General features: G+C 42.3%; 1 protein-coding gene and 1 long non-coding RNA gene across 2 annotated transcripts; both read left to right on the top strand.

The window, feature by feature from the left end:
- The first annotated feature begins 37 nt into the window (after window positions 1-37).
- On the top strand, window positions 38-1,450 carry LOC144037803 (trypsin-like). Its single transcript, XM_077549591.1, has 5 exons — window positions 38-88; window positions 413-569; window positions 736-989; window positions 1,075-1,211; window positions 1,283-1,450. The coding sequence occupies exons 1-5, from the start codon at window positions 49-51 to the stop codon at window positions 1,430-1,432; spliced, it is 738 nt and encodes a 245-aa protein (XP_077405717.1). The 5' UTR covers window positions 38-48; the 3' UTR covers window positions 1,433-1,450.
- A 3,020-nt stretch (window positions 1,451-4,470) lies between these two features.
- On the top strand, window positions 4,471-27,736 carry LOC144036845 (uncharacterized). The gene is made up of 4 exons (XR_013288739.1): window positions 4,471-4,572; window positions 6,622-6,669; window positions 19,209-19,286; window positions 27,066-27,736. It is a non-coding gene; the product is annotated as an uncharacterized LOC144036845 (long non-coding RNA).
- Window positions 27,737-27,844: the final 108 nt, after the last annotated feature.

Below are 27,844 nucleotides of genomic sequence, written 5' to 3' on the forward strand. Positions count from 1 at the left end.
TGCGATTCCACTGCTGCTTCTTGGACATCCACGCGCACACACATCACCATGAAGGCCTTGATTCTGCTGGCTTTGCTCGGAGCAGCATGTAAGAATATTTCACATTTTTCTTTGGGATGGTTAATGCAGTTGCTTTAAACATTAAAAAAAAAAAAAAGAATCCCTTGTATTTAGTAATGGGAAGGAAATATAATTATGTTAGGGATTCCCCCCCAGTGTTCCTAAAGTAAAATAATTAAAAAAAAAATACAGGACAATTTAAGAGTTAATCTGTTAAATGTTAAGTTAATAAATGTGTACAGTTGATTTATTTAGTACTGTATTTTTAACATGCAATACACGCAAAATTTATATATATTTTTTTCCTTACTATAATCGCAAATATATTTGTAACCCTCGTGTCATTTGCCAGTTGTTGCTGCCGAGCAGGACGATAAGATCGTCGGGGGCTACGAGTGCCCTCGCAACTCTGTCCCCTATCAGGTGTCGCTGAACGCCGGCTACCACTTCTGCGGTGGCTCCCTCATCTCCAGCCAGTGGGTGGTCTCCGCCGCCCATTGCTACAAATCGTAAGTACAAATAAATGCCTTCTTACAATACCAAAGTGGATTTTCAGCTATCTGTACCTAAATGGAGTATTTTTCTCACCACTTTTTACTTGATGCCCTACATAAGCACAACCACTGTTGTTAACCTAAACAGCAGCAACTAAACTATCCGCTCTGCCTCTCACAGTCGCATCCAGGTGCGTCTGGGCGAGCACAACATCGCCGTCAACGAGGGCACGGAGCAGTGGATCGACTCGGCCGTGCTTGTCAAGCACCCGCAGTACAACAGCCACAACCTGGACAACGACATCATGCTGATCAAGCTGAGCCGCCCGGCTGCCCTCAACAACTACGTTCGCACCGTGTCGCTGCCTTCGCGCTGCACCTTCGCCGATGAAAACTGCTTGGTGTCTGGCTGGGGCAATATGGCCGCCAACGGCAGTAAGGCGCAGTCTCCATATAATAGTTACAAACCTACTGAATATGCCAGGATGTATATATTTACTTTGTTTGATTTTCTCCTCAGACAACTTCCCCGACAGGCTTCAGTGTTTGAGGCAGCCCATCATTGACGACAGGATCTGCCAGAATGCTTACCCGCACCTCTTCACCCAGAACATGCTCTGCTCGGGCTTCATGCACGGCGGTGCCAGCAGCTGCCAGGTACACCCGCACACATCTACTAGTACATAGTACATGTAAGCAACTTCTAAATCTACTGTACGTGCCTGTAGGGAGACTCGGGCGGTCCTCTGGTGTGCAACGGTGAACTGCAGGGTGTGGTCTCCTGGGGTTACGACTGCGCCATGAAGGGACACCCCAGCGTGTACACCCGTGTGTGTCGCTACAACAGCTGGATCAACAACGTCATGAGGAGCTACTAAGTCCCTGACCAATATATTGTTTATTCAATAAACGTCACTATTTAAAATGTTTGCTTTCCACTTATTCTAGACGACCACCAAAACTTCAAACTGTGATTTGATAAGCTTCATGTACATGTTTAGAAGCCTGTGGAAATTAAATACACCCCAATGCACATAATATAGCAATAGGGAAAAATCTCAATACACATTTTTTTTTTCAAAAAAAAATCTAATTATTTTGCATTTTCCCCTATAAATTAATTTACGGTTAAAAAAAAACGTTTTCAGATAAAAGACAGCACAGACACACCCCTGTAATTCAACCTTTTTCCCCCATAAAAATCGATTCATTTAGTCGACTGGTTGTTGCAACTTTCAGTTGGTCCCATCAGGGATTGCCACATTTTACACATTGAAATGAATTACAATCAAAATATGAAAAAATTAGCATTAAGTAAAGTAATTCACATAAACTTTGTTGACGACGTCGTCCATCGATCGGATTTAAAAAATAAAATGAGTTCAAAATTTGGCTCACCATGCTCTATAATTACTCAATCACTCTTTTTACATTTTCATCATTACCGTTTAAAGCTAAAATTGTGTTAGCTTGAATACGAGACTCGTAAATGGTGCGTTTGGAGTTGTCGATACAGAAATATTGTCATATTGAAATTCATCCTGTCCCAGTGTTCCTTAATTTTGTTCGCTTGAATATTTTCCGTTTGAAATAGATCATTATGAAGATTATATATAGGTTATATGGCCGTTTTCGCCTTTTATTGTTACTACATTTGATCAACAATGACTAATAAATGGTCATTTTGTCGTACATTGTTTAAACGCAACTTTTCAATTCGAGCTCGACAGTAGTTGTTGCTTGAAACACTTCTCTCGCTGTCGCATTTCTATACCGTCACACAAGACAAGCTGGAGGTGAGCTTTAAAATGTTTTATTCAAATGTCTTAATTAACAACGAAGGTTCGTACAGTGTATTCTATTTAAATTGTCAGTTAACTTCGAACAAGGGGATTGCTACAGGTAGGATGCTAGCGACGATGACGCCGCACCAATTAACCTTTCAAAGGCTCTTCTAAACCATAAAATCTGTCAGTATCAACGGTAAATGTAGTTTTACATTTACATTCTTATTTTACAGTTCATATTCAGTATCAACGGTAAATGTAGTTTTACATTTACACTCTTATTTTACAGTTCATATTACAGTATTGACCACCCTACATTTTCGTTGTTTTTTAAAATCTTTTTCGTGATGACTGCCAGATGAGGGCGCTGTTGTATTGTGTGTACCAGAGCCGTACATAAAGAGAGTTTGGCCGATTTCGGCAGGGTAACAAGATGGCGTCCGTATGTCACGTGACCAGCTTGTACTCATTGTGGCTTTTTTTTTTTTTTTTTTAAATTAGACTCCTATTAAAAGTCACAAGGAGAATTTTGAAATATTTTTTTAAATCACTGTTGGCAAATGTTGCTGTGCATAATTTAGATGTATTAATTAGCAAACAAAATATGTCAATTTAAAATGAAAACATTCTAGAGTGATAGTGAAGGTGGGTTACTTTGAGAAAGCAAAATTCATCCATCCATTTTCCAAACCGCTTATTCTCACGAGGGTTGCGGGCGTGAAAACAAGAAGTGACAAAGTATGGTTCAAATGTATTTTATAATATATACAATGTCCCTTGTGTTTAATTTAGAATCGTGAAATTCAGTAGGAATTTCTGTTATGAATAGACCCACAAAAAGTTGCACAAAATTAAAATGGGAAGTCGGCCATTTTGGTTCGAAGCGGCCATTTTAGGGTCATTTATGCCCATTTCCAGGTGTCCTGCAAAGATTAACTTCTAGAGCTTTTGTCTGATTACTATGAAATTTAAACTCTGTATACAAGACAGATGTGTGATGCTAAATTAAGAATCTCAGTGTTTTGTCATTACATGTAGGTTAGCGCCGGACTTCGGCCATTTAAATTTGAAACGGACATTTTTGGCATTTCAATGGCAGCCAAGTCAGCTGTCGCTGTAAAACTCAAAATAACTCGTCTCAAATCTTAAAGATCCAAATCCTAAATCCCAAGTTCTAAAAGCTGCTCTCTCAACATGGACATTTAAGACGGAATTTTTCCTTTAAGGCGTCTGACCTCGTGCATGTCTTTGCCGCTAGCATGCTAGCATGCTAGCATCGTCGTGTCGCATGTGGAAGTGTGTGTCTACAGTCAAATGTACGTACATACACACACAGAACAGCCCTGTGCTCTCTGCAGCCCGTCTATGCTTCTTCCCCTCCCCCCCACAGTCAACGTCTCTCTCCCCTTTTTGTCCCCCTCGCCCTCTCTCCTTTTCCCTCTCTCTCTCTCTCGCACTATTTCCAGAGAGGGCGAGCGAGGCAGATGCGCAGTGAGAGAGCAAAAGCAAGGGAAAAAACGAGAGTGTGAGGGGAGAGGGGGGGGGGGGTAAAGCAGACAGGATTAGAGTTCAAGTGCACGTGAAGAAAATGGCCTGAAAAGACGGCAGCCAAGCAGGAAAAGGAATCTCTCTTTTCTCCCCGGCTTTCTTCCTTCTCTTCCTTTTCCTCCCCAGCTCTCCGCGGAAGAAATGAAAAAGAGGAAAGGAATAATATATTCCCTCTTTCCTCCTCCTCCACCGCCTCCTCCCTCTGCTGGATATTTCTCCCTCGCTCTCTCTTTTTCTCTCTCTCTCTCACCCCACCCACCTCCCAACGCACACTTCTTCTTCGCACTCCTTCCTTCCACTCTCGCGTTCTTACTATTCCACTTTCCCCCCTACGAAGACGCAGCGCGACGGGCTTTTTCCTTCTCTTGGCGAGGTAGGGCGAGCTCGGATGCGGCGCGTTCCATTCGATTATCACCCCCCCCCCCCCTTTCTCTCTCTCCCTCCTCCCCTGAGAGATTCCTGCCTTGTGAGAGAGGGGGGAAGAGGGTAAAATGGAGAGCGTGGTCATGTGGGAGAAAGAGGAGAAAGAGTACCGGCACTGGCCGAGGCTAAATGGGAGGGGAGAAGCGAGGGGGGGGGATGACTGGCTAGAATTCCGTAAAAATTGTGGGGGAGGCGCGGGGGGCTCAAGAAATGGAACCTGACTTTTTCTTCTTCTTCTGTGGTGACCATGTCTTTCATCAGTGAGTATTCCGCCTGCTTTCCAAAATGTCCCTCCCTCTCTCCCTACCTACTTGCGTCCGTCACATCCCGTTAGCCAGCCGGACGAGGGCGCCCGCTTACCCCCCCCCCCCCAATACATCTGTATATCTGCGGCGTACATGCGTGATCGTTTTTTTTTTTTAAACTTTTTTTTTTATCTCGTGTGATGTCGTCGCAGGAGCAGGAACGTAATGCGGCGTTTTGCGTCTCCTTCCTTTGCTTACATGAACTCTTAAAGGTAAGACTAGCCCTAGTCCAGTGGTTGTTAACCAGTTTTGCTAACAAAAAAAAAAGAAAAAAAGATTTATACCTGGTCAAAACGAAGGTGAGATGTCAAGATATCCACATCAATGCTATTGTCCCTTTACTATCTCCGTTCACTCTCCCTCCCAGCTCGTGTTTGTTTTCTCTTTGCTTCCGTTATCTCTGCCAGAAAAAAAGAAGCAGACCGTTAGCTTGCCGTGAGTAGCTGGCCTGCTCCAATTATAAGCATTTCGATCCGACATTTGCGATAAACCAAGCCGACGGCTTTTGTTCGGTGTTGTGTCCTGACCTCAACCTTTCCCTGAAGCCCCCCCCATCAAGAAAATTATTTTACCACTGCTACTACTTTTGAACCCAAATCCCGCATTTGACTGTACTTGTCACCTGTGAATCCGTTCCTGAGGGGCTTTGGTGCCCGGTGTATTAGCCCCCCACCCCCATCTCCTTCAACTCCAACCCCCTCAGGTTATGAAATATTACTCAGACAGACCTGCTGTTATGTAATCTTACATAACGGTGGTGGCGGTGGCTCGTGATCTGGCGGGGGGGCTCTGGAGCAGAAAGCTATATGGGTCTGCTTATGGAATGAACTCAGTGGCAGGGTCAGCACACTGGCGACTAACCCCCACCCCCCCCCCCCCCCCCTCCATAAGGAGACTTCACACGTGCACGGTGACAGACTCGGTGAGTCCAGGCAGTGCAGATGTGTTTTCTTTGTAATTAGGAGCCAGATTTAATTGCTTTCTCGGTATTCTTCTGCGTTGATTAACGGCCATTTTGCGTGATTTTGTTCTAAAAGGTCGCATAGGTCACCATTTGCGATTGGTAGGCGTCCCCAAGAATTCCAAGTACGCCACCCCGAAAATCCCAAAAGACTCAGTAGGTCGGCCATTTTGATTTTAAGCAGCCATCTTAGGGTGGTTTTGGACACTGCCAGGTGTGCCTCAAAGGTGAAAATGATGTCCGATTGCTATGAGATCATCAGGTGTGTCGCGGGAAAATGATCCAAAGTCACTTGAAAATGATTTACTGCAAATAATATTTTTGTTTATCTATGTATGTCAGTGATGTATATTGATGGGCAAAACAGTGCAGTACCCCCCCCCCCCCCTTCCCCTTCCCTAAAGTTGGAGGGAAAAAAAGTCTCTTGGCTCAATAAAGGTTGGCCAACACTGGATTAGACAGATGGGCGACACCAAATTGCCAAGTGTCTGTCAGCCATTTTGATTCAAAGTATCCATTGTAGGGTTTTTGGGCAATGTCCAAGGGTCCTTTGAACAAAAGCATTTTGTCGGATTGCTTTCAAAATATTGAACCCCAAATACTCAACAAAAGTTTAAGTCCAAAAAGGCTTTTATTTTCGACATTAGGGAGTCGGCCGGCCATTTTGATTTGAAACAGACATTTTTTTGCCATTTCAAAGACAGACTTGACTCTGAAATTTGAACCTTGCATAAATTCTGCTGTACGCACGCAGACGTTGACAAAAGAGGAATTTTCCATTCAAACACCAGCAGCAGACGTGTCATTTTTTTCCCCGTCACCTTCTGTTTTGTCACCCTATAATTGTTTGCGCTGTTGTCAGGTGAGAGCAAACAACAACCTGTTAAGTGATAAAAAAAAAATAATTCCCAGAGTGTTCTAGCACCCGAGTGTCAAGGGATGTTTACCTTCTATAGGTGATTATTGGATGACGTGATGTTATAATTGTACATGCGAGTATAATTTAGTGTCCGTGCTTTTTTTTTTTTTTTTTTTTTTTTCAGATTGAGACTCCAAAGCAACCACATTGAAGATGTGATTTTTTTAATCAGGTAAGAAGGAGTTTGCTTTTGCTTTTTGTCATTAATACGCCATTCGTTGATTAGACTACTTGGAAGTTTAAAAAACAAGTAATAACCATAAAAATTCAAAATGAAAATTTCTGTGACATAGCAAAGGTTGCTCAGTACAGTGTGAGCCATTCAACTGATTAGAATAATTTTATGAAGCATATGCTAATATTAACTCTTTGACTGCCAGACGTTTTCAGAAAAGGGATGCCGATTTAAGCATTTTTGACTGATCTTTCAAGGTCCACAGAAAATTATGTGTTTGGACTATGGAAACACACAGACTACCAAATGAAAGATTGGACTCTCATCTTTCATCAGAAAAAAAAGTTTGTTTCTACCTTATTCCGTTTTTCAGTAATCAACAATAGAATATGGTTAGTTTCACCTCTGTTTTGAAACAAACGTCTTTTAACGTCTTTGGCACTCCTCCATAGGATTTTACTAAACGTTATTTAACGTTTTTGGCAGTCAAAGAGTTAAAATAGCATGTTGTTCCTGCTGTGTTAAAAAGTGCCAGTCAGGCGCTTCTTTGGCAGTACAAACAACGTCACCTTCCATTATATAGCGGCGGGGGAAGAAAAATTAACTAATGTGGCCCAAGCATGGCGTCAAATGATGATTTTGAAGAATGGCTCTAAAAAAAAAAAGGGGGGGGGGGGGGCGAAAGCCTGTTTGTCCCCGATTGATGAGAAACCTTCTAAGTTGAGTTCAGCATGGAGCCCTTTTCCCGACCAGAGTTCGCACTTAATGGAACTCAGCAGCGCGATGGAAACGTCGATGCGCCATCGGAGTCATTGAACGACTCCTTCCTGAGTCATCGTGTCGCAATTAAGCTGGCAGCTATGTGAGCGCGCACGTGTGCCGACTGTGTCAGGCGGGCCACCCCCCCTTCCACCCCCCACCCCCCCTTCCTGCCGCAACGCCCATTTGAGGCCGAAAAAGCTGCGACGTCGGCGAAGGGGGTCATCCATCGGTCACGTCCCGACTATCAGACGGGAGGCGGAAAAGTGAGCCGGGGGTCGTCCATAAAGAGCCGCTTGTCGCATTGCGAGCAGCTTTCGGGCCATGCCTGGCGTCGCATTCATCATATTTGTGCTGATGTCACCCCGCGTGCCCCCTCGCCGGAGCGGCCGCACCATACACGGCACAATAGAGCCCTTCTTGTGTGATGATATTTTCACAATGTGTTTTTGCAGAATCCCACACACACACTCGCATTGTCTCCAGGCACACACGAGCTGTTGATTCACACATGCTTGAATTGTGTGCTTTGACTAATATTTCCCTCCTTCCGTCGTGAACATATTTGCTCGGAGATTTGTTGCAGTCGATGGGCTGAGCATGTTGGAAATAAGCCGCGGGGCATTTTTATTTGATTTTCACATTAATGCGCGCCATCATCCCTGAGATCTCCGTGCAAATTCCTCGTTTGTGCCCCGCATGATGTCAGCAGCGTTTGGATAGTTTGCTTACCTCAGTTCGCTTATGTTTTCCTTGCCGTGTGAAACAGATCTACGCGTTGATCACGGATAGTTGCTTTTCATTATTATTTTTATTATGTGAGGCGGCAAGGCTCAGTGGTAGAATAGTCGTCTTACTTCCGTGAGGTTGTGGGTTCGATCTTCACCCATGGTGAGTTGTTTTTTTTTTTTTTTTACCGTTTACCTGGTGACGTGTCAAAGTTTTTTTGTGAAACGTATCTAAATGTTTATTACGGATATTTAAAAAATATATATATTATTTAATTATTCTATTTATTGTATGGGGCAGCATGGCTCAGTGGTAGAGTGGTCGTCTCCCTTCCGTGAGGTTGTGGGTTCGATCTTCACCCATGGTGAGTTTTTTTTTTTTTACCGTTTACCTGGTGACCTGTCAAAGTTTTTTTGTGAAACGTACCTAAATGTTTATTACGGATATTTAAAAAAAATATATATTATTTAATTATTCTATTTATTATATGGGGCAGCATGGCTCAGTGGTAGAGTGGTCGTCTCCCTTCCGTGAGGTTGTGGGTTCGATCTTCACCCATGGTGAGTTTTTTTTTTTTTTTTTACCGTTTACCTGGTGACCTGCCAAAGTATTTTTGTGAAACGTATCTAAATGTTTATTACGGATATTTAAATTATTATTATTATTTTTAATTATTCTATTTATTATATGAGGCAGCATGGCTCAGTGGTAGAGTGGTCGTCTCCCTTCCGTGAGGTTGTGGGTTCGATCTTCACCCATGGTGATTTTTTTTTTTTTTTTTTTACCGTTTACCTGGTGACCTGCCAAAGTATTTTTGTGAAACGTATCTAAATGTTTATTACGGATATTTAAAAAATATATATATATTTAAATTATTCTATTTATTATATGGGGCAGCATGGCTGGAGTGGTCGTCTCCCTTCCGTGAGGTTGTGGGTTCGATTCTCACCCCTGGTGACCATGTCAAAGTTTTTTTGTGAAACGTATCCTCCTTAATCACGGATAGTGATAGTAATAGTCGTTTTTTGATTATTATTTCATTCTTATTTTTGTTTTATGGAGCAGCATGGCTTAGTGGTAGAGTGTTCGTCTATCTTCTGTGAGGTTGTGGGTTCAATCCTCACCCCTGGTGACCATGTTGTGTGGCATCGTAAAGCGCTTTGGGCACCATATGGTGTAGATCAAGCGCTATATAAAAAGCAGTCCGTTTTAACAGTATAGCAAATAGTTCATCAAGCAGCTGCTGTCGTCCACAGTTCACACCCAGACACTCACGCGTCGCTCATAAAGGCACTATTGTCATACAAACACCGTATCATGACACCATTGAAATGAGGTCTAGTTTGCATATTCTTTCCTGGAAATGTCGGCGGAACTCCCCAGAATTGACATTTCACACATTTGTGGGTGTCGCATAGAAACGGCGCAAGGCATTGATTGGTTTGTCACGGGTTAACCCGGCGAAGACTGCAGGAATGCGTCCGGTCCGGGGAGAATTCCTCAGCCCCGCGCGACTCGGGCACCGACGAAGAGTCTGCCACCTATTTTAGCACACTCCTCCTCGCCTCCTCGCCGCAGCCGCCTCGCCGCTTTCCTTCCTTTTGCACATCTTTTGTTCTTCGCCGCGTTGGCTTCTTTGTCTGTCGCCGTGAGTTAATCTGCCTGTCCTGCAGTCACGCAATCTGTCGGCCTTGTCCTAGTTTGGCCCGCGCTGCTCATTCCAAGTGTCACCGTACATGTGCAATATTCATGTGGGTAGATGCATTATTTTTTATGATTTTTAAATTTTTTAAATTTTATTTTGTATGCATTCACCTCATTTTTATCTCATAATTGGTCAAACAATTCTAAATGATACAATAAAATTATTCATATATAATTTTGCATATACATATATCTTTGTAAATTCCTTTGATTTAATAATGATTAATTTATTGTGTATAATACGCAAAAAAAAATACTAGTAAAAATGAAAAAAATGACATTTACTGTTTTTATATAATTAACTGTGTAATTTGTATATACTGTATTAAATAAGTGGTACTTGTATGACATTTTTTGTTGATACTATTTAAGATTTGGTTAATTTATTCATCGTAAATATTGGTACTAAAATGGAAATATTTGTAAAATGAATAATATATATTATATATTATATATAATTAGTTAATTTAGATTAGATAAAATAATAAAGTAACAACTATGTATATAGCTTTTTGTGGATTGTATTTAATTTGGGAATTGGAAACACAATACAAATATAAATAAAAATGAAATAAAACTACAAAATATTCAAGTTAAAATTACGTTTAAATTGAAAATTGCATTTTGAGAATATTCATATTGAAATTTTTTTCTATGGGTTTATATTTTAATTAGTATCTATCCATGTATATGTCCATTTCCTGATATCAAGTTATTTTTCTTCCGGCTTCAAATTCTTTCGGAATAATGGACATTTTTGTTATTTCAACTTTTTGGTCTAACTTCATCCATGACTGATCTGACCCATCCGTCGGTTTTAAAAATCAAATGTAGCCCAAAAGCATAAATATATGGCCTACGCATGCTCTGTCGGCAAGTGTGTCATGAATGCAGCGCCGCGGAATGCATACGCTGCCGTGGTTGTGGCGCTCATTCAAGATTTATACGCGATATGCGCACACACAGGCAGCGAGCGCGACTTCATGCATACTTCATATGAGCTCAATGTATTCCCAAGTGAAGGACATCGTAGAACCGCACTTCCTCACTGACTGACAGCAGAGTGTGGGGCTGTGAGGGAGGGAGAGGGTTCGGGGGGCAGACCCCCCCCCCCCCCCCCAGGTGTTTTTTTTTTCTTCCCCTCCGATTTGACACAGTCGAAATCTTCACCTGCACGCTGAATTCCTTTGACACGCATGTCGAGTTTGCGGCTTTTAAAGGACGAATCAGCAGCCGCATCTGGTGACCGAACGTGCTCTCCTTTACGCTGCAAAGTCAAAACATGTGACTCGGAACTGGGACGTACGTGACCCGTGACAGATGCTTATGCTTTGCTACAACCGAATGTTGAAGCAGAATTGACGTCGGGTTTCCCTTTTGAAATAACGGACCTTTTTTTATTCCCATTCCAAGTAGCGTCATACAATCACTGTACTGGGATGCTATCGTTGTCATGAGACTGTTGAAAATATTGTGAGTCACTCTTTATCAATTATCATACAAATGTTGTATTGCGAAATATCGTGATATGATATCATATGATTTTAATTGTTTTAACCCGACGTCCTTGTTTTTTTATTTTTTTATTTTGAATATCATATAATCACAGTATCATGATACATGAGTTTGGTAAAATACACTCTAAAAACAGTTGGGTCAAAAGTAACCCCATTATGGATCAAAATGACCCAATTTTTAAGTAAAGGATCTGACCAATATTTAGGAGTTGTTTTACACTAAAAGATTCATTTCTTGACTCCAAGTTGGGTCGAATTGACTAAAGTAGAGGATTGGTCCATTTTTGACCCATAGTTTGGTTATTTTTGACCCAACTGTTTTTAGAGCGTAGCATCTTCAGTTACCCTGTGATTCCAATGTATCACCATGCAAACACTCTAAAAACAGCTGGGTGAAAAATAACCCCATTATGGATCAAAATGACCCAATTTTTAAGTAAAGGATCTGACCAATATTTAGGAGTTGTTTTACACTAAAATGTTCATTTCTTGACTCCAAGTTGGGTCGAATTGACTAAAGTAGAGGATCGGTCCATTTTTGACCCATAGTTTGGTTATTTTTGACCCAACTGTTTTTAGAGCGTGGCATCTTCAGTTACCCTGTGATTCCAATGTATCACCATGCAAACACTCACAAAAAAACAGCTGGGCGAAAAATAACCCAACTATGGGTCAAAAATGGACCGATCCTCTTCTTGGGTCAATTTGGTCCAACTCAAGAAATGGGTGTTTTAATGTAAAACAACTCATAAATATTGGGTTATTTTGTATAAAACAACCCAGAACGTTGGGTCAAAATGACTAATAAAGTGGATCGGTCCATTTTTGATCCATAATTACTAAGGATGTGTTGAGACAGTATTATAAAAAATGCAGACGGGTTCATTACTCGGCGTTGGCGCGTCAAAGGCACGGCGTCCTGGCAGGTCCAGACAGTGCGGCAAGGTGAGACGGCAGCAAGACGCGATGATGTCATGGACAATGCTGACCCGATTCCGGGACGCACCGAGCGAGCGCCCGCGGCCGGCACACGCCAAAGCGCATTAAAGGCGCATAGACGCGGCGACGGGACTGGCAGAACGGAGACGGCTCACGGGGACAGACAGACAGACAGACGGACGGGAGAAGGGAGGGGAGTTGTCAGGAAGAAAAGCACAGAGACGTTTGCACTTTTTTTTTTTTTCCTTGCTTTAGCAGACTGACTGCTCGGAGTGGTTGTTGTAAATCACTGCCTGAGGTAGCTTTTGTTTTTTTGTTGGCTTTCTTTTGTTAGCGATGCACTTAATAATTGAACGCTGAAGCCTAGCATTGCAGCTTGGTATGTTTTTATATTTCTTCTTTTAAAGGCCTGTCAATGTCAATCCGCATAAGACTGAATTGTCTTTGTTTCTACACGTAGAGCTGGCAAATGTTTCCTCATCTATCACTTCCTCTTGCACGGTCACGGTCTTCTTCATTTTCCTCGAGGTGTGAAACAGGCAAAGGTTGATTTCAACAAGGGGGGGGGGGGGGGGGGGATTGAGTTGAACTCCAGATGTTATTTTCTACGCGGAGATTTTGGTTGTAAGTTTACAAAAAAAAAAAATCTTGCTTGAATTAGAGCTGCTCGATTATGAAGAAAATAGTAGTTGCGATTAATTTGATGATCATTGAAATTACAATTAGGACGATCATTTGGGGTATAAAAAGAAATATCGAGACAAATTACTTTGAAACACTATAATTATGCATGTTTCTTTTGGACCAAACAAGATTGATTAAATTCGGGTTTTTTTTATAAAAAAGTGTAAATATATTAGCGGTGTAAAAATGTGTGCATTGATTTTGAGTTCATTTATGGCCACTCATTTTTTTTTAACACGCGATTAATGACCGCCCCTGTCAAAGCCTGTTCTGGGGGAATTCTAGTCACAATGCAGCAGACGTATCCATGTCATAAATTTTAACAATAATGCATACATTTGTGGAGACTGGGATCAAGTTGCATTTTACAGTTTTAAAAACGTGCCGAATTTCACAAGTTAATTCATGTTGAAGATTAGAGAGCTCTTAATATGAAAAAAAAAATGCACTGAGCTGTCACCAATGTCTTACAAATGCAATTATGCCATCTAGTGGCAGAAAAATGACCTCAACACAAATCAATATCACACTCTTTTTTTTTACAGTCCAGTACATCTTTTTAATTTGAACTCAATTCTATGAATTATTATTATGAGTATGAAAACTTCGCAAAAAAAATATTTCATTGTATTTAGAACAAATACAAAATGTGTGATTAATCGTGAGTTAACTATTAATTAATTACTCTTAATATGAAAAAAATGCACTGAGCTGTCACCAATGTCTTACAAATGCAATTATGCCATCTAGTGGCAGAAAAATGACCTCAACACAAATCAATATCACACTCGTTTTTTTACAGTCCAGTACATCTTTTTAATTTGAACTCAATTCTATGAATTATTATTATGAGTATGAAAACTTCGCAAAAAAATATTTTATTGTATTTAGAACAAATACAAAATGTGCGATAAATCGTGAGTTAACTATTAAAGTCATGCGATTAATTCCGATAAATAATTTTAATCGCCTGACACCCCTAAAATATATACATTAAAACAACTCAAAATGAGTGTTAGCAACGTTTTCTTTTTCTTCACGATTATGCCAACTTTGTAATTGTGGAGTGTAATAATTGAAATTGTAATTGAATTCCAAACACTACAATATTCTACTCTAATCACGTTAAATTGCTCATTTCATTTGCTGGAACAATCGCCCGTCAAGAATCAAAACGTTACGGACACGTCGCCGCTTCCCGCCGCGCCCGTCAAAGTCTCGGATGGCCTGACAAGCGAACAGGCTCGCCGCCGCCGCCGCCGTTCCTACAACCGCGAAGGACATTTCCCGCGATGAGTGGTTACGCTGATCACAGCTACAATCCAAATGAAATCAAGCACTCAGCTGAAACCTTAAGTAAGTCAACGCAAGGCTTTAATGCCAGACTTTATAGAGTCAAAACATAAAAGCATCTATTTCAAGGCCACTCCTGACAATTACAGTCATTTCTCGGCCTCATTTCTCCCAGGTACGGCGTATAGTGCACTTACGACTAAAGCGTTTGTCTGTGAAAAGGCGGAGCGACCTTGAGCTGGGAGCGACGCGCACGAGTGCACGTTTACAAACGGCGGCACGAATACCCCCTCCCACGCCCCCACGCCACCGTTGGCTTCTCCGGCTCCCAAATGGCTCTCGACACTTTTGATCTGGCGACCGCGGAGATGAGAAGAGCCGCAAAGCCGAGCAATCCCGCCGACAATGGGCGGAAGCCACGCCGGCGGCTTAAGGGTCGCAAATGTTATTTTCCCGCATTGACAGAAATCACCACTTGGCAGTCAATAAGCTTGATCTGATCGCTGAACCCGGGACCCGCAATAGCACAATAGTCAAATGCTCACTTGGAATGATATTGGATTTGTTTGTGTCTGTATGTTCTGGCTACCTTTTTGGGTCCGGGAGATCATTTTGCTAATAACGATCCTCACACCAATTTGAGAGAAAAAAAAAAAGGTCGTATTGTTGCAATGACATATAAATATTTTCCACAGGGAAAAAGTACGATAGCAATATTATCTGAATAAAATGAGTATTTTTTCTATTTAAAATGGTCATTTTTACAAGATCAGAAAAAAATCTGGATAAAAAAAGAATTTTATGAGAATTAAGTTGTTTTTCCAATATAGTCATAATATAAGTTTAATGAGGGGAGAAAGTCATATTTAAGTAAGTGAATTTCAAAAATAAAACCGCCTAAACCTCTTCTTCTTCTTCTTCTTTTTTTTTTTTCTAACCACACTTGAACGTAGAATCTTCCATTTCGAATCGCTACTGCCACCCGCTGACGAAAAATGAAACTGCTCATAGCGTTCTTCACATACACATTACGCCACATCCGCAGACAGGGCGCGGGAAATTCTGACCCGAATCCCGTCCGAGGCGTACCCGTTGTGAACAGCCAAGGTGTTAATCTACTAATCAGAAGGCATTTCACTCATATAAATAAAAAAAGCTTATTGTAAAGTTATTTGTGGGGGGAAAAAGTTCCATATTTCAAGTTTAAACTGAGAAGGAAACATTTTTTAACACATGGAAAATGGGGGGGGGGGGGGGATCAAAATTGCAAGCAAAATTGTCCAGTCTACGCGTGAGTGTCTGGCCGTGAGCTGTGGCTGACAGCAGCTTCCGTGTGAGCCTGCTAATTGTGTGAATGGGATTCACTCTCCCAACCTTCCACAACGTGCATCGGCAACCGTGACTCTCCTTTCCCCTTTGGATGTCAACGATGCCCGCAATGTAGCGAGTAACACTGTATCGTTTCGAAAAAAACATGCCTTGTGTTCTAAAAATAACTTAACAATTCATCTTGTCTACAAGTCTATATTGTTCTATGGTTTTTCTTTAGATTTATGCCGGGACGCAGATTTATGTGATATAACGTCACAATCATTTTGGAGATTTTAGGGAGGAGTGATTTGTTGTTTTTTCCATATCAGACATTGGCTTTTTTGGAGCAATATCGGGTTTTACTTGTAAGTTCAAGCCATGCGGGAGTTGAAGTTCAGAGTGAAATCCTCACCGAGCTTTGCGATTTGCATTTGCGTTATTCATGAACAGAAAAGGTGAAAAGTTCACTTTGACCGCCGTGTGAGCTGACAGCAGCAGATGTCGTCGCCCTGGCGACGTGCGAGCCCCGCGTTTGTTGATTTGCATACATGCATGCAACTCGAACGGGATTTAGACACGTTGTGGGGCGACCGCTGATGTTCAATGATGCCGGTTGACTTGTTTAAAATAACATTTTCTCTTAATGATGTCAAGTGATGTCATTGTAAAACCTCCGCCCATCCATTTTCTACCTCCATTATCCCGTTCACGAGGGGTGTCGTCCCCCCCAAAAAATCGATTCTCATTTAGTACGATTCAGAATCGATTTTACATGTCCCAAAATCGATTTTATTGAAATTATTTTTTACTGTCTTGCCGTCTGTGTGTGCCTTTATTTGGAGCGCTGTTCATGTTGTACCCGGTTAGGCCACTGAGGGGCAGTGTGGTCCCACGCGGTCTAATACACTGTTAAGTTGTAGCCACATTAGAGAGTAGAAGGAAAAAGTCACGATCAAGTTATTACAATAAAAGTGTTTTTTTTTTTTTTTCAACGTGGAGCCGTTCTTTTGAGTGATAAAGGTTGCCGCGAGTAGCGCGCTAATTAGCATTAGCGAGTCAGACTGGAGTAGATCATGACGATTCCTTGAACATCTAGAGATTGAAGCAAAAATCAGTGTCAATCAAATCATTTTGAATAAAAAAACAAACACAAATCGTTATTAATCGAAAATCGATTCTGAATCGAATCGCAGGCCCAAAAATCGGAATCGAATCGTGAGACATTCAAAGATTCCCACCCCTAATATACACTATGAGTGACCAGGGTCGCGCCCCCCCCCCCTCCCCATTAACATTTTTAAAAATTTCCATAAATGTCTGTGTAAAGAGTTTCAAATGTTGAAAGTTGACGTTCAATAACTAAAGCAAAATAAAACTTGTCTGCCTTTGAAGACACCGACAGACATGTCGTTTATCAACTGAACCGGCGAGAACAAAAATGTTATCATTCTCAACTGTCACGCAAGTAAAAAAAAAAAAGAGTCAAACTAAACTAATGAACCATCCCGGCGATGTTTTAATGAACATTTCATCTTTCCTAACTGTCATGCAACTAGACATGTCATTTATGAACTGTACGTGTGATGTTTTCATTAACAGTTATTAACTTTCACACAAGTTTGAAGAGAAGTGAACCCTTGAAAAAATATCGAAAATAAAATAAGACGCAGAGGGCAAAATTGTGATTTTTCTATACGTTTGGCGCTTGTTGATGACATGATCGTGCGTCAGTGTGCCAATCAGTCGGCCAGCCGCCTTCCTTTTCCCATAGAAAGAAATAAACAAATCAAATTCAAAATAAATAACTAACACATGTCCAGCCCTGCCAAGGCATCCATTTTTAACCGTCACTGACCTCGTCGTGCTGACGTTTTGGCTGCCGGGGCTCGTCCGTTCCCGCTCCGCCCGGCTTTCACATCGATCGGAATTCATTTGTTCCCTATTGATCCCTTTTTACGCCGCCCTCTGCCGCAATGGACAAACACGACGAGCCTCGCCAGGTGAACGCGCACGGCGGCAGACGGCCTTCAGACAAACCCGTGACATTCAGAAGGCTTCCGTATTGATCCGGGAACCTCGGAGAGCGAGATGAAAACACAACGGTGGATTAAAAAAAAATAAATAAATGGCGTTCAAGTCCCGTAGGAAGTTTCAGCTTCATTGACATTGTTGCTCACGTTTGTGGTGATGGGACACATGAAAAAAGTCCCTTCCCTGAACGTGAATAGAAAGTCGGCCATTTTGATTTGAAGCTGCCATTTTGGATGAATTCCACTTTGATCCATTTGGGCTCGGAAAGTGCCACAAAAATTGCAAGTAGCTGTCCGAGACGCTAGGGCTGGGTTTTAAAAATATCGGATAAACGATATTGAATCGATTTTCCTTTTCAAGTTCGATATTGATTCATAAAACCATGAATCGATTATTTTATATATCTTTTTTTCCCCATAGATTCTTAATTAATTAGAATTCTAAAGTCCGATTTTTTTGTTTGATTGTATCTTGTATCTTTGTTTTCTTTAAATTTACTGAATTTTAAAGTTTTTTACTACATTTATGAAAAACGTGACTTATTGCACTTCCTGATCTTTTTAATTTAAATTCACAATTACTGAATTAGATTATGAAAATATTTTCATCTCATCCTTGCTGATTTCAATGTTTGTGTCGGATCGAATCAAATCGAGAAAAATCGAAATCGAATCGGGAATTGGAATCGATACCCAGCCCTAGTCGATGCTGCCCAGATTTTGACCGCACTTTGTAAACTTTAGTTTCACCAACTGAAGCGGAATTTGGTGGTCAAGTCTACTGTAACAGGACGTACAAAAATGTCTCAAGGACCCATGCTCAAAATTGAACGGGATAGTCGGCCATTTTGGCATCAAGCACCCATTTTTTGGGGTCTCGGAAGTTTGACAAGCTTTGCCTAAATGAGCCTCAAATCGGAAGCAGGCGTCCTCAACTTCGACGTCAAAGTTTGGTGTTCACTTGGAGGGTTTGTCATGGAAAAAGACGGTTCGAGGCCCTATTCATTTTTATTACCCGTCCAATTTTTACAAGTTTAGTTGAACAAAATCACAGTATTAGCTCTTCATTAAATGTGTTTTCATTTTCGATTTTTTTCTGGATGTTTTCTGAGGCCACGTTGTCTGAATTTTTGGATTTATCACACGCGCTTATATTTGGCCACCAATGCATTATTCATCAGCGCTGTCCTTAACTGCCTGCGCCGCCGTACACGCTTGTGTTCCCGTCCCTCTCCTCCTCCCATGCGCAATTCACGCCATTATCTCCCACTTAGTTAAATCCCTTTCATACTCGTACGCTATGTGATGTTTCTTATGCTCCCATTCAGCGCTTTGTGTTAATCGGGGGATTGTCCGGTTCTAATTTAATTAAGTACGTCGCGCTCGCCTTTAATGACGAATCGGCGGCGGCAGAAGCGAGATGGAAGCCAAGATTGGGATGTTTAACTCGGAGGGGTGTCGGTGGGGGGGGAGGGGGGGGAGTTATTTGCGTATGGCTTGAATGTGTTTGTTGTTGTTTGCACTTTTGCTGTGCTGTGGTATGCCGGCAATAATGCTCGGCTGCTTGCAGGAACGGTCAAGCAGAGACGCCATCGCCAGGCCACACCAGCCATGAGAAAGTCCGGGAAAGATGGATGCCGTTCGCCAGGTAATTTGCTCAAAATGATGTTGGGGGGCAGACAAAGAACATACGTCATGGCGCTTTTTCACATGCACAACCCCGGTAGCTATTGACAACTGTGCCCTAGCAACCACCAGGGGGCATCATGCCAAGTTTGCCTGCTGGTGCGTTCCCATGGTAATGTTTTTTTTCCCCCGTCTTTGTAAATAACACAAGCGACAACAACAACAACAACAACAAATCACAAACATGTACATTTTTGTTGGCTGGATTGAAAATGAGACGGCTTTATTCAAAGTATTCCTTCGCTCCTGATTGTCACTTTTTGCTCACACCGTTCTTCAAATAAGATCCAAAGCGGGCTTGCAAAAAGAAAGCAGATGAAATATATTGTTAAAAAGTTGACATTTGACCAGAATAGTCATAATGCAACAAAAATAGATATTATCATTTTTTATCATTTTAAGTATTAATATGACTTACTACCCACAAAAATCTTCTTAAAGTACTTTTCCAGATTAAAGTCATATTACGAAAACATTAGGGCTGTTTGATACTCTTCAATTGTCACTGATACTGATACCAAGCACCGATACCACTAGTACTTTTAATCCATAACTTTTCCCCAAAACGTCAAAAATGACAGATCATTTTAAAGAAAGACTTTTAAAGAAATATTTTTTTTCCTTATAATGGCATTAAATTAATAGCAATTTTCTGTTCTTCTAATTTCTATTTCCTGATCGTGGAACGGTCACAAAGAACATTGCCCGCTGTTGTCGAGACTCACACAGAATTATTTTTTTTTACCAGAATAAACTAAATAGTCACACACAAATACTAATTTTGTTTTGGAATAAAATCATAAAATGGCTTTTCTTTTTTTTTTACCAGAATGAAGATGATATTTAATAGTCTAGCAAAACAGAACTTTTCCCAAAGAAAAATGTCACTCGCTACATAAAGTTCTTATGTTAGTAAAAAAAAAAAAAACATTACATTTAACAGAATAAATTTGTAATATAATGAAAATAATAATAAAAAAAAATTTTACGTGTAGAATCATAATATTAAATAGTGTAAATAATTGTATGCATATGTAGTAATATTATAATGAAGTACATAAAGTAAAAAAAAAAAAAGTAGTGATTTTACCAGAATAAAGTCATGTAGTATTCTTCAAGAAGTAATAATATTACAAGAAAAAAAAATCTTGACGTACTTAATTTACCGCTGCACATCCTAGCAGTCGTTAAAAAAAAAAAAAAAAAAAAGAATGTCCCTTCTCTTCTTCCTGAAATTGTTCCGCTTTAAGACGCCTCTGGATGACGTACGGTCACGCCACAAACATTCGGACGTGAAAACATTTGCCAATCTTGGCTTCGGCGCAATTCTCACGACCTCGCCACACCAGCGCGCATGCTGTCGGTGGGGGGGGGGGGTGCTCGCCAACGCTGGCAAAGAGCCGGCTGGCGTTGGCACAACCGTGCCGCATTCAAGCGTGGTCTGACTTTGAATGAGACCCGAGTGTGGTGGTGGTGGTGGGGGGGGGGGGGCGTACCAAAGAAAAACAACACAGAGGTTGTCACAGTAAGAAGGAAAAAAAAAGATCAAGTTGCTGCTGCCCAGAGAGGCGAGTGCAAGGCCGCGGAGAGAAAATGGAGGGCGGGGGGGGTCCCGCGGAGGTGAACGGGTTTGCGCTAGGAAGCGCTCCAATAAAAGAAGTCTGTGCGAGCCGCGCCAGCGCAGCTGCCGTACTTAACACGTACGTTCACTCAATCATGTGAAGCCGGCGGCACAATGGCGGGAGTCAGGGACGCCGCCCGCTACCCGACCGCGTTGTTTGTCTCCAGGCCCGACTGAATAGAACACTCTTGTGTTTTTGCCGCATTGTGCCCGGCCGGCTGAATAGGAGGCGCCCCCCACCCCCCCGCTAACTAACTCCGATCAGGCAATCAATGACTGCTGCGGGCGCGCACACACCTCGCCGGCCAATGGATGGCAATTCGGCGTGGACGCGCCCCGCGCGGTTTAAGTGACTCCGAAATGGTCGCGCCATTGATCAGCTAATCGTCGCATGTATTCATATTTATAGTAGAACATTTTATTTTATTTATTTTTTTTATCCATAAGGAAATAAACTAGAAAAAAATTATACTATTTAGTGTTTAAAAAAAAAAATTAAAAAAAATTATTATTAAAATTTAAATTAAAAAAAATAATTAAAATAATTAAAAATTATTACTTAGGATAGGCGATTATTTTGTTTTTAATATGTACAATATAATTTTAGTTTAGTTTAATTTTTGTGTGTTTAGTTGGCTCCCATTTTTTACCGTTGTCCTAAAATTTTGTTGAAAAAATTCAGCTGTAAAAAATGTGTGACTTATAATTTTTTAATTTTTTATAATTTTTAATTTTTTTTGTGTGGGTCATTTTCACACGCTCAAAATCATTTTTGTTGAAATCGTACTATTATTATATGTACTTGGTATTGGTGAGTACTCAAGTGAATACTCGAACCGGTATCGTTCGGAAAAAAAACAAGTGTTATCAAACATTCCTTATGCCACTTTTGTTTTTTAAGTAATATATCGTCGCTGCTATGCGAAAAACACTCATGTCCACTTTTGCATTTTTATTTTTTCATAAGAAATGTAAAAAATGATAAAAAAAAAAAAAAAGGGAGTGTTTTTCACATTGCAGCGACATTAAGAAATAAACTTGATCAATGAATTACTTTATGTACTGTATTATTACTGCTTTGGATGTGCCTTTAAGGGGCGGGGACAAATGAGTGACATCAGGAGCTGTCGCCAGTCGAACTGGCCTTAATTTCCGTCCGGTCCGTGCGAGTGTTGTCATTTTCTATTTCTGTATTTGTCACTGCAAAGCTCATTTGCGACAGTGGCTCTCCTTGCCCACATGGGAGGGCATCTCAGTAGGCAACACGTCCTCCCGAGTACGCCGCGCGTTTTAAGCTTTATCGACCAGCGAGTCGTTCTGCGTGTGGAAACAATCACGGGCGCAGTCAAGCGGAAAACGGCGCGCGGTGTCGAGAACGACAAACCCAAAGCGCTCGGTCGTTCAGAATCCAGCCTTTGAGGACGTGGAAGATTCCGGCTCCCCTTTCAGTGGAAGTAGGTCAGGCAGACGCCTACGGTGAGCGGCTGCAGGTTAAGTGCTTGCCTTTGTGATCCCACAGAGGGATGGGGGGGGGGGGTGTTTAGCCTTCAGGTGGGTGGTGGTGAGGGATGCAATTCGCCAGACGCCCACAAGAGGGAGACAAATCATCAGATAGTGGTGGTGAAAGTATAAATGCAGAAATACTCACTTGACTTTCCTGCTATCAGATGACCTGCTGATGTGTGGCTGCCGAGTGAGTTCATGTTGAGGGCGGAAGAGGAAGACCAAAGAAGAAGAAGAAGAAGAAGAAGAAGAAGAAGGAGGAGGAGGAGGAGGAAGAGGTGCGCTGCGGTGTGAGGTAGTTGGTTGTATTGTTTCGCATCATAAGCAGCCTGGAGATAACTGTACAACCTTCTAGCTTTCCCTGCGGTGTCGCCAAGTCTTCTCCGCCGCGCTCTGCTCAGGGTGGTGAGTATGAAGATGGGCAGGGTTCGAGTCGTTTGTCAATGAGATTGACGTTCAAAAATGACAATTCAGATCATTTCCTTAATATGAGGGTGAGCAATGCAAGCAATAACCGTCTTCACGTGTAGGCAAGGAGAGACATTTTTTCGCACGGACGCTCCTGCGGTCACTCTCTAGGCCACACCCCTTAAAGGCACATCAACACACGAATACTACAGTATGCGCAGTAATTAGATTCGCATTTTGCTTTGTTTTGTGTTTGCATACAATACAGTCCTGTTTCTTATAAGCGGCCAAATTAAAAGGAAAAAAAAAACTTTATTTCAAAAGGGAAATGCTTTTGATATACAAAAATGGAGTTCCACACACAAATTAATCTCAATGTTTTTGTTGTTGTTAATGTTTTGCTACATTTTTGGTTGGTGGTGCGCGTGACGTTTTTTTTTTCTCGTAACATGCCTCGGGTAAAAGGTTGGGAAACAATTTTACAGGCAGTGGGAATCAGTTTGAACTAGATGTCAATGACACAAAAGTAGCGATTCAGCCAATTAGTGGTAGGACTGTAACGATAATGGCAACATTGCGATATCGCGATATTAAAACTCAATATTAAAAGCAGCTATTAAAAAAGTCAGGTTGATTTCCATTTGGGCAGTTCTAGCACCCTCTGGTGGCTAGTTTTTTTTTGTGCAGTTTAATTTTCACAAGGCATGTTTTGGCCCTTTATTAGAGATTGTAGGTTGTTTACAGTATATGCATTTCTGTTATAAACAAAAGCACAATATTGTATTTTTTTTTTAGTATGAGCTCATTTTTTCCAATATTCCGACCTTTTTTTCGAATATCGCCAACCTCCCCACAATACTGCCAGACGTTTTCAGAAAAGGGACGCCGTGGGTGCCAGCCGATTTAAGCATTTTGACTGATCTTTCAAGGTCCACAGAAAATTATGTGTTTGGACTATGGAAACACACATACTACCAAATGAAAGATTGGACTCTCCTCTTTAATCAGAAAAAATAAGTTTGTTTCTACCTTATTCCGTTTTTCAGTAATCAACAATAGAAAATGGTTAGTTTCACCTCTGCTTTGAAACAAACGTCTTTTAACGTCTTTGGCACTCCTCCATAGGATTTTACTAAACGTTATTTAACGTTTTTGGCAGTCAAAGAGATACGATAATTATGGTATTGTGACCTTCATATCGTGATAATATCGTATCGTGATGTTTGGCTATCGTTAGCTCCCTAATTAGTGGGCGAGTCCACTTTATTACTTATCGATGACATCGCTTCATCGTTAATCGCGTTTTTTGGAATCTTTTCAGCAAAAGCGGTCGGTGGTGCAAAAAAAAACATTGGGGACGGCAGTCATTTCAATCCCAAGTGCAAAGATGCTAATTGTGAGGCGGAGAAAGGGTAGAAAAACCCCGCTCGTCTAGACATCATCAATATGTCCGCCTTTCCTCCGCAGTGCTCTCGGAACGGTTCGCCGCCGCAGTCCGGTGCGCTCAAACACACGCACACACACAAAGCAATTAATTGAATGAATTTTATGATTAGCAAGTGTCGATATTTCGACGTAACAGCGCGGCTTTTGTTTCACGTTCTTACAGGTTGTTGTCAGTGTGCCCTGAAGAACGCCGTGTTGTGTGTATGTGATGAACTCGCCTCGCCTCGCTGCGCCCTCAGCCGCCACCGCCCCTCACTTCCCCTCACCCCCCCCCCTACTTCTGTCCCCCCCACACTGTGTCTGGCGAGTGGCTCAGACGCTCAGGATCCGCATTGCGTTGCGGCGAGGAGGGGGGTGGGGGTGGGGGTGGGGTGAGTGTGTGTGTGGGGGGGGGGGAGCATATATCAGCAATCTGTGCTAGGCGCTGCTCTCTCCTGTTTGCACGCGTGCGCACGCACACAAAAGAAAGAATGCAGCTTGCAAAATGCACCATCACAACTCATTTACTCCATCTTCATTCACTTGCGTGGATTTGTCGGGAATTCACACCAACGCGACTTCCGGCTTTGACTTTTGCCACAAAATTGCCGCCTCGGGCCGATTAATCCGCGATCGATTGCATGAAGTTGATCGCCCAGGATGATTTCGTCCTTTTTTTTTTCTTCTTTTTTTTCCCTTCCAATTGATGTCCTTGCTGACGTGCACAAATCAAGGCCACTGCATATTTGAATAGCACCATTCATACGCAATGCAAATACATACTTTGCTTTACAGGCTCGCATAAAAACGATTATAAACAAGATTACATTCAAATGTGAACATCAACGGAACATCCCAAGTAAAAGGATATATGAAAAGATAACACAAAAGTGTAAAACATGTGTCGTTGAAATCGCGCACACGAAATAATTGCTCCATGGAAAAGCAGCAGCGAAGAAGTTTTCAGGCCAGATTTAAACATACACGACAATTTGAGCAGATTTCAGTCGGCCAAGTCTGCGTTTTTGTCTTTTTATTGAGTAACTTTTGTGACTATTTTTCAAAAAAGCGACAAGTGATTTTAAACCCTGCTGTACAGATCGACTTGAGAATTGCAGACAGAAAAATGGACCGACCGAGCCATGTTTTTTTCCCGAGGGCTTGCTTTTATTTCTTTTGATGTTGCCTGCAAAAAAGTAAATAAGTCAAATTTGATGGAATTTGATGTGAGCCACTGTGACGAAGGCGAAAAACTGAGTAAGCCTCTTTCACACAAAGGTCCGTCTTAAATGTTGCACTTTCACACAGAAACACGGCATCATCCGCGGCCTTTGCCTTTTCCACAAAACCTAGTAAATTTGGGAAATTTCAAAAATTGTACACGTCCATATGACAAGGAATGTCGCATTCAGATAATAAGACATTTGCGTGACAGATCCTTTTATTTTTACACAAAAAACAGCACTTTCACACAACAACACAGCATAGCGCCATCATAAATTTGTCATGTATGACAGATCCTTCAAAAATGCTTTGCCTTTTATGTTGAACCCAGCCAAGCAGAATATTGCCCATAACTGGACACTTTCATACAGCAACACAGCACCAGATAAACACTGTAGATGACTCCTGCAACCGTTGCCCTTATCTGCTTCTATCTGACGATCTCTAATAGTACCTAAACGCGGGAAATCGCCCCCCCCCCCACGCCCAATTCTGTGATGATGCGGAATATAAAAATAAAAAAAGTAAAAAGCTTTGATTGTGCAATTTGAAGACACGCAACATCGGACGCGGTCCGAATGTCTCGCCGCCGCAATACTACCGACAACAATCAGACACCTGAGCGCCTTTTGTGTCAAGGCAGAGCAGACTGCAAGACGAGGCGAGACAGGACGTCACGCCTGCGAAGGGAAGGGGAAAAAAAAAAAAAAAAAGGAAAAAGGGAAGGGGTTACCGCGGAGGAGAGAGAGGGGGAAAAGAGAGAGAGTGAGCGAGAGAGAGAGAGAGAGAGAGAGAGAGGGGGGAAGGATGAAAATGAGAGGAAGGGCTGAGACGGAGCAGAGGGAGGCGGGGACGGAAGAGGAGAAGAAAGAGCAGTAGATGGTGATGCTGCATGCTTGCATAAGTGTGTGCGTGCGTGTGCGTGCGTGATAGGTGACACCGATTTATGAACGGAGGCGGTCATAGATGGAGGGGAGGACATGCTGTACCAGATAATGCCGTGTGTGTGCGTGTGTGTGAAAAGGCGCGTGTACACTACCTTGCCTCGGACTCGCCAGTGTGACTTGGCAGAAGGCGGGAGGGCAAGGCGGCAAAAAAAAACAAAAAAAACAAAAAAACAAGGCGAGATCTCATTTTACCAACCACTGGATTAATTGTTGCTTTTTTTTTCCTCTCCGAGGCGGGAAACGGATCAATAGCTGGTCGTGCGCGCGTCGTTGACAAATGGCGGGCGCAAAGCCAACGACTTGACTTGACCGCCCGTTCCGCCGCCGCTCGGCGCGGTGGCGGTCGTTGCTTTCTTGATTCCTTTCGGACGCGCGGCGTGCCGAGTTGCGGCGGCGGCGGCGGCTGTGGGTTCGGCGGCGAGCGTGCGAGAGAGCGGCAGCGGAGCGGCTCGTAAAAGTGGGCCAGGGAGAGACAAAGAAGGGGAGATGGAGCTGGGAGTAAATCATGGCGGCGCGCTCGCAACGGGCCGAACGATCCCGCCGTCACGTACGGAAAAAAAAAAAAAGCACCTTTTCAACACGGTGGTCCTAACTTGTATGTTTCTCGTTGCAGTTGGCGACACAAAATGGCGGACTGCGGCAGCGAGCGATTTCCTTCCAATCTACGGCCCCCCTTCGTCGTCTTCTCCAGAGCCGCAGTGTGCTTCCTTGTCCCTGAGACCCTTAACCTGTGATGATGTGAACGCTCACAGGTGAGGTCCTTGGGAACAAAGACGCACGCAAAAAAAATGAAAAGGTGGCGTCCAAAACTGCCAAATAAGTTTGCAAAAGGACCGGGAGAGATGGCGTGGATGTTCCACTAGGGGGCAGCAGCTCCGGGTCGGCCTCCTACATGAATTGACGGTCGCGTGACAAAGGTTTACGAGCAAACTCATTTCAGATGACGTCGCACGGAATCAAGCCAAAATGTCTTCCGTGGTCTTCTGTGAGATTCGGCCGACGGCAGCTTCGGGACGTAAAGCAAAGCAAAGACAAGAATCTTAAGACAATGTATAGAAAGTATAAGAGGTAAACATTCTTCCACTTTCACTGATGTCATTGTGTTGATGTTTATAGTTCGGTCCCGCTTGTTTCCGTCTTCGAATGTTAGCTACAGCGAGAAGAAAGCAAGCTCAGGCGAGCCCAACAAGGTAACGTCACTCGTATGCTTGACTGCCATTTTTTGACGTGGTTTTCGAATGTTGATTCCAGTTTGCCAATAAAAACGAAGCACCCGTCTCAAAACGCCTCGCCTGTTGATTGAGCTTGAGCGACAGCCACGCAAAAGTTCCGACCCCCGGTTTTTCATCCTCATCGTTGTGAATCTTCTTATTTCTGCTGGCAATGTGGAAC

This window comes from Vanacampus margaritifer, chromosome 17 (genome assembly GCF_051991255.1).
Source record: "Vanacampus margaritifer isolate UIUO_Vmar chromosome 17, RoL_Vmar_1.0, whole genome shotgun sequence".
Lineage (NCBI taxonomy): Eukaryota > Metazoa > Chordata > Actinopteri > Syngnathiformes > Syngnathidae > Vanacampus > Vanacampus margaritifer.